The sequence below is a fragment of the Stylophora pistillata genome, chromosome 9 (genome assembly GCF_964205215.1).
Source record: "Stylophora pistillata chromosome 9, jaStyPist1.2, whole genome shotgun sequence".
Taxonomy (NCBI): Eukaryota; Metazoa; Cnidaria; class Anthozoa; order Scleractinia; family Pocilloporidae; genus Stylophora; species Stylophora pistillata.
In genome coordinates this window covers 22,337,701-22,345,200 of record NC_142527.1, presented here as the reverse complement: position 1 = coordinate 22,345,200, position 7,500 = coordinate 22,337,701, and the positions used below count along the sequence as shown (strand labels likewise).

General features: G+C 39.1%; 1 protein-coding gene across 1 annotated transcript in view; it reads left to right on the top strand.

The window, feature by feature from the left end:
- The window catches only part of LOC111337350 (lysosome membrane protein 2), a 13,664-nt gene that overhangs the window by 359 nt on the left and 5,805 nt on the right, over positions 1 to 7,500 (top strand). The window contains exons 2-8 of the mRNA XM_022943633.2: positions 1,115 to 1,275; positions 1,731 to 1,884; positions 2,324 to 2,554; positions 5,082 to 5,173; positions 5,970 to 6,019; positions 6,672 to 6,741; positions 7,169 to 7,347. Of these exons, the coding sequence (XP_022799368.1) occupies positions 1,115 to 1,275; positions 1,731 to 1,884; positions 2,324 to 2,554; positions 5,082 to 5,173; positions 5,970 to 6,019; positions 6,672 to 6,741; positions 7,169 to 7,347 (937 nt within the window). The remainder of the gene's footprint in view (positions 1 to 1,114; positions 1,276 to 1,730; positions 1,885 to 2,323; positions 2,555 to 5,081; positions 5,174 to 5,969; positions 6,020 to 6,671; positions 6,742 to 7,168; positions 7,348 to 7,500) is intronic.

The following is a 7,500-nucleotide window of genomic DNA, read 5'->3' as shown; positions in this document are numbered from 1 at the left end:
CCCATTTTTACGAATTTAAATGCTACTTTTAGAGTCCTCGCTGAAACTCAGACAGAGAGCAATTCTAAAATTAGCCCTACACTCCAACATTAGTGCGATATCCTCCATACTGTTTTCTCTATATTTCCCAAGGAGTCCACAAGGAAAATTTGTTTAACAATCAATAGCTTCTTTGGCTGATGATCATTTCCTTTGTTCTGTGACGTTAATGTGTGAGTTGGGGGTGATGTTAAAAGAAGGAGTTTGATAAAAGTCTCCATTAGAGGTTAAAGGGTAAAGCAAAGCTTGAGAGCCAAGAGAGAGGGGGGAGAGGGGGGAGCTGTACCAGTGGGGCAGTAGTGGGGAGGACTGGAGGAGAGGCAAGTATGTTATAATGACAAAAAAGTCTGAAAGTCCAGAATTTGAATTTTCCTTGGGGTAGGGGATAGGTAATTCCCACCCTTTTACCAAGATAAGGTTTTCCATTTTCCTTTATTTTTCCAGGCAACAAATATAAGCTTGCAGATTGAGAGAGAATGTTATCAATATTGGTGTTTCAAATACTTTTAGGGAGCAGGAATAGAGGAGTGAAAGCACTTGCTTCCCATTACTGTGGCCTGGGTTCAATTCCTGGATCAGGGGCCTGTTTCTCGAAAATCCTGGAAACTTAGCGGGCCTGTAAAGCTGTTCTGTTTTCAGTCTAGAAGGGGATTTCAGAAGTTTTGTTAATAATACTAAATAATTATAATAAAACTATCAGATAAAAAAACAAACTGGACTGGGTGCCAGAACCTGCTTTACTAGTCTTTAAAGTTTGATTTTAAAACATGGCTTTGGGCCCGTTAAGTTACTGGGACTTTCAAGAAATAGGCCTCAGGCTTCACATGTAGGTTGAATTTTGCTGTGAGGGTTTTACACTGGGTCCTCCAGTTCTCCACTCTCTACAAACAACCAGCACTCCAAATTCTAATTCAACTTGGAAACAATGGATAGGAAGAGCCACCTAGAAGAAAATCCACGGCTAAATTTCTATTTATCTCATTATTATTATTATTATTATTATTATTATTATTATTATTATTATTATTTAAATGAAAAAGTAGGGTGTTGACAGTTTATTGGTCATTCATTTTAGGACGTCCAATTAAAACCTGGCAGCTCAGTGTTCAACGAGTGGAAAAATACCAGCATTCCTTTCTTTAAGAAGTTCTATATCTTTAACCTGACAAATCCAGAGGAGGTGATGGCTGGAAGTGCAACTCCCAGTGTGGAACAGATTGGACCATATTCTTACAGGTACCACAATTCATGCATAAAATGTCATTGAAAAAATATCATTTATGAATATTATTATTATTATTATTATTATTATTATCATTAATACCATTAACATCATTATCATTATTATTATTCAGCATGATTGAAATTGTCAAAAGTGTCAAAGCACAGATACATGTTCTTCATTCATGTTGTTAGTTTTGAAAGATGGTCAAAAAAGTTAGGTGACTGGGTTGGTGCATATTTGGCCCATTCCCCCTGCAACCCCTCTTGCATCCCCCCTATATTTCAAATCATTCTACTGCCTCTTGTGTGTGCACCAGCCTTAACAGGTGCATCCCTCTGAATGTTGGTCCATTTTACAGTAACACCAAAATCAAGATTCCATTTTCAAGTGTCCATCTGATGGGGTATACCCAGATACAACCTTCTCAATCTGCAGGCAAAACTTATGATTTGCATCTTCTCTGCAGAGAAATAAGATCAAATAAGGTGCTTGAGTGGACAGATGATGACAGCATTGTGAAATTCATGCCAAACAGGACATATATCTTTGATCCAGAGACATCTTGTGTTGGCTGTGATGACAGGAATGACACATTTGTCAATGTTAACATTCCTTTACTGGTAAGCTGCAAAGTGAAATTAATCCGTAACCAAAAACTGTAAGTCATGGAAACTGTACCAAAGTCAAGTAGAACTAACGATTAAAAAAAATATGTGAGATAAATCATATTGTACCTTTTGTTTTTTTTTATCATATATCATTATCACTTTGTAGGACATTGTGCACATTTGTTGGGCTTAAATGGGGATTTATGGTTTAGCTGGCTTGCACCCTCATACTGTATGTTTTCATATTTTTCAGATTTAATTTTATTAATGCTTTCCAAGGTATTAATAATTATAATAGTTCAGTCTATATTCTCTGGCATAGATGTGTTTGGGACCCTTCTCAAAGATCAACTGCTGACAACACTTTTTTACCTTTGAGGAAATGTAATTTATATTTAAGGAAAATCTCTGCCTTTTTCTGATTTGGAGCATTTTTTTTGTCATTTCACAGACCTTAGCTCTGTGGCTGAGAAATACCAACTATACGATGGAACAACCCCCGCTCTGTTCATATGGAATTCAAGCTGCTCTAAACAAATACAATCTCAAATTGTTTCGAAGGAAGGCTGTCTATGATATACTCTGGGGATATCAGGATGAATTTCTTGAGTTCCTTCTGAATATTTCCAGTCTATCAAAATGTCCTGCTAAGGAAGGAATTACAACGTTTATCCAATTACAGGTAAATGAACACAATGGCACTTTATAGTTAACTATCAAGTAATGCTAATTGGTTTAATTAGAATTTAAGTTTTTGCCAATAATTTGATTCGCCAAACGGTTGGACAATTTAGTTACTTTGGATTTCAAATCCATCAACCTTAATTAAGAGATGGCATATTACACAGAATAAAGATTAAAATCTGAGGGGTATAAAAAGCCAGTGCCAGAAGCAAGAACTTTTAAGGGGTCTGAGACGTGATCCCTTATGTTTTATTTTTGTCGCTTCCAAACACGGAAAAACATTTGCTGCATATTGAGCTTTATGTTCCCTCAGTAGGTAATTTATCTGTCTAGGAGCTCAAAAATGCTGACTGGTCTTGCTTGAAATGTTATGGCTGATATCAGCTGATGTTCATCCACACAGCACAGGCTTTAATCATCTTTTGACTCTGCAGCAACTGATGTCACTACCAAGTTCTAACATCTTAATTGCTCCAGCTGATCATTATTATTATTATTATTATTATTACTATTATTATTATTAGTAGTACTATTATTATTATTATTATTCTCAATGGCTACTTTTTTGTTTTAATGTGTAAATTTGGTCATATATCAGTTAGTCCCTCAGTATCCCCTCAATGAAAATTTATACTGATTTTTGGCAACTCAAATAAATGAAATCATTCATTTAGTGAGCTACAAATGATAACAAGAAAAGAACTTACTTATCCTTACAGGTGAACCGTCGAAATTTTAGATTCCTTTACGGAGATTAATTTCATTTACCTCACTCCCAACATATGTAGCTTGATAGCTCAGTTTAGAGTAGCGCTCAACTAGTGTATCAAGGGGGCATGGGTCGTTATCTCGTCAGAATTTTTGCAGGCTTCTTTAGGAGATACAGGTTCAAAAAGGTTTTCCAGTTTTCTTTTCTGTAATTTCTTTAACCGCAGTTCAACTGGGGTGTGGAAAAAACGTGGGGTAGGCCACGGCCTTGGCCATGGTGTAGGCCATGGCCTACCCTGTGGCCTGCCCTGTGGCCTACCCTGTGGCCTACCCTATGGCCTACCGGTGGTCAGATTTTTAAAAGGATAGCATTGGTAGAAACCTTTCAACGTTTCCCTCAGCACTGTCTTACCAACGACTTTCTTCTGCTGTTTTGGTGGCCACATTCCGATCAAAATTTCTTAACCTTCTGATAGAACAAGGAAATCGAAGAACAGAAGCAGGTTAAACGCAACTTTTGGGCAGACCTCATATCAGCTCTCCTTTCAAACTAGTGCAATACTGGCCCTTTGTTTGGAAAAGCAAGTAAAGTTTGCGAAATGTTTCTGACGGTGATGCGTGCGTGTCCCGGGGTGCTTGTTGCAAATTCAATACTCTACAGCACTTAAGACGCACTTAAAAAATTGGCCTGGCACGTAATGTTTGCGTTTTCTTACCTGGATATGTTCTCCGATATAACACCGTTCATTAAATTTTTACACCAGCACGCTACTATATGTTTAATACCAACTGGCAGCCAGTATCGTGAAGCCGCATTTTGCGTATCCTCTGCGACCACGCAATATTGGCCCCTCCTCTCCCCTCCCCCTTAACCTCCGTTATGGTAGAGTGCTTGGGTGAATGCTGTAATATTTGCATTGTTTCGTTCTGGCCCTCGGTCTTTGAAAATCGAGTTAGCAACCTCTTAGTATTCCCTTTTTGGAGGCATAGAATTGTACGCCAGCGTATTCGTTCGACTCTTACTGATTTTATTTTTATGTTTTTAAAAATCTGACCACTGGTAGGTCATAGGGTAGGCCATAGGGTAGGCCATAGGGTAGGCCACAGGGTGGGCCACAGGGTGGGCCACAGGGTGGGCCACAGGGTGGGCCACAGGGTGGGCTACAGGGTGGGCCACAGGGTAGGCCACAGGGTGGGCCACAGGGTGGGCCATAGGGTAGGCCACAGGGTAGACCACAGCGTAGGCCATAGGGTAGGCCATAGGGTAGGCCACAGGGTAGGCCATAGGGTAGGCCATAGGGTAGGTCATAGGGTAGGCCATAGGGTAGGCCATAGGGTAGACCACAGCGTAGGCCACAGGGTAGGCCATGGCCTACACCATGGCCTACACCATGGCCTAGGCCATGGCCTACCCCACGCTTTGTCCACACCCGTTTAACTGTGGGATATTCTGAATATTGCAGTCACTCATGGAGGTAAAAGAGTTGTAACCTTTAATACACCCTAACATCAGTATGCATATTCTCCAGACTGCTCTCTACGCATTTCCTAAGGTGCTGACAAGGAGAATTTGTTTGATAATTGACAGCTTCTGTAGATGGTGATCATTTCCTTTATTCTCGTGACCTTAATGTGGGAATCAGGGGTAATATATTGTAAGGAGAAATTAGACGCTAGCCAACCTCAGGAATTAAAGGGTGAAAAAATGCTCAGCTCTTACTGCCAACTCCGTTCAGAAATGGGTACAGATAACTATGACAGTACAATCGCAGCCATACACACACACACTCGCCTTCTGTCTTTTTCTTTTTTTTCAGTACAACAACACATTTTATGGCGTCAGTGCTGTGAACACTGGAAGAACTGACATAAGCAAGCTTGAACAGTTTACTATGTGGAGAAATGAATCGTAAGTATTACCAAGAGGTTAATTATACAAGTTATGGTTTACGGTCAATTTGCCGCCACAAAAACTCGCCACCACTCAAGAGTCAAATCACCACCAGTGGCAATTCCAAAACTTAAACGTTGTGTAACTTCTCGTGTGAAACTTTAAAGCTACGATGTAGGAGTATATTGCGAAAAGGGAAAGGCACCCTGAAGTTATGAGCAGTGCCTCAATTATGGAATGTGAATGATGGAGAGTTTTGCAGTGGCGAGTTTGTTGTGGTGGCGAATTGACATTAAAGTCTCTTAGTATTACGCAGGAACAGTAAGGTACCCGAAATCGCTATGATGCCTTGATGATGATTTATTTAACTCAGCTCGGTTTTACAAGATATATAGGTTAAATTTACATAGCAACTAAACACAGTACAGCAAAGGAATAAGGAGAAAAATTTTAGCAATAGAGTAGCGAGCTTGTTAGGATCATCAAAATAGCAAAGGCTAATCTAGTGGATGACCCCTAATTATAAGATATATTTAATTAATTATTAAGGGAAAATTAAGGGCAATTAAATGCTATTGTGTTAGTTTGCGTCTGATTCCAGATCACCAACTGAGGATAATGAAGCAGTATTAATTCATTTCAAGAGTTTTTTTTACCCTTGATTAAAAGAAATTGTCGGTAGTCGTGCACACTCATTTACAGGCCATTCTGTTCACTGTTGGCTTGTGAGCTATTTACAGTGGCTAAAATCCATTTAGATCTAGGGCAACTATTTTTGTGACGGTACCTAAAATGCAATATGTTTCGCTTGCAGCCATTTATCCTGGTGGAGTGATAAATATGCGAACATGCTAAACGGAACAGGTATTTAAATAGGCGTGATTGCCTCCGGAAAGATACGTGATGAGTAGATTTTTCCTTTCATTTCGCGAAAACCTCAGGATTTCCCCACAACCTTGTACACGAGGAGGGAGATTTGAAATTTTCCCCTTTAAATACGTGACGCATTGATTTTCCTAAAATTCGTGCGTGAAATGGGATCAGGACCTCCCCTTTGCTGCCCTCTGCGATATGACAGGCCAAAACGGACACTTAATCAGCCAATAAAAATAAAGGATTTTAAGCTATTAGCCAATGAAAATCAACTCCCACACAAAATGAAGACAACTTCCTAAGTGAGCATTGGATATTTTGAACAATATTAAGACTAAAGAAAATTGAAATTTTGCTAAACATGTATCAATAAGAAACGTATATTTTTCTGATATTAAATTTTCGCATTTTTTACAGACAATGAATTGTCGCACAATTTAGGGCCGGGTAATCGTGGTCTTTCAAATCACTCGCATGATTACTCCCTGAACTGTACTTCACCCAGTTCCTATTACCATTATTAAGCCATGGTATTACGTGAATCAAATTAAAATTTCCAACGTATATAACATTTCCCTTTGTTTTGTTTTAGTTCTGTTTATCTATCTCTTTGTATACAACTTGGTTATTTTGTTTCATGCAGACGGTACTCAGTTCGCTCCAGATGTCGATAAAGAAAACAAATTTTATGTTTTCTCGCCAGAGATTTGTAGGTAAGACCTCAGTATAAGCTACTCGTGATCAAAATCTACAGGAAATCCTGTGAAAATGTTTACCGCAAATGTCTGTTTCTGTTTATTTCAGCCGTGTTTTTATAAGTTATAATTGGCTGGATCCTGAATTGAAACGTTGAGGTCCGATATATGGTCGGGTCACTGTTCTTGGGTATGTGCAAGACACCGCTATCACACTACTTCCCATAACCATAAAAGAGTTCTATCAAATTTTCAGTGTCACCCCCTCGCATTTGTTCAATATTGACCAAATGCGAGGGGGTGACCCTTTTAGCGTGGAGCCACGGAAACCACGCAACTTAAAATGATGGCAGATTTTGAAACTCCAATCCAAATTTAGGGCCCACATTTCTGGAGTTTCAGAACTCTTAGAGGGTAATTTGTGGTGTTCATTTTCTCTCTCTAGATCGGTGTATTTCAAATATGAACAGGAAGTCACATTGAAGGACATCAAGTTGTACCGCGTCACAGTACCAGATAATGTTTTCAAAAGTGGCGATGTATATCCTCCTAATAAAGGATTCTGCGTAACTCCCGGTTGCTTACCAAGCGGATTGTTGAATATTAGTCTTTGTCAGCCAATGAGTAAGTTGTTTTTCAATCATCTTTCCAAGTAATAAATTCAAGCTGTTAATGAAAGGGGCGGGTTAGTTTACGAGGTAAAGATTGCGCAATGCACAAGTGAAAAGGAGCTTTTTTAATTGGCTGGAAAGTTCAAAATAATCCTATCCAAATCTT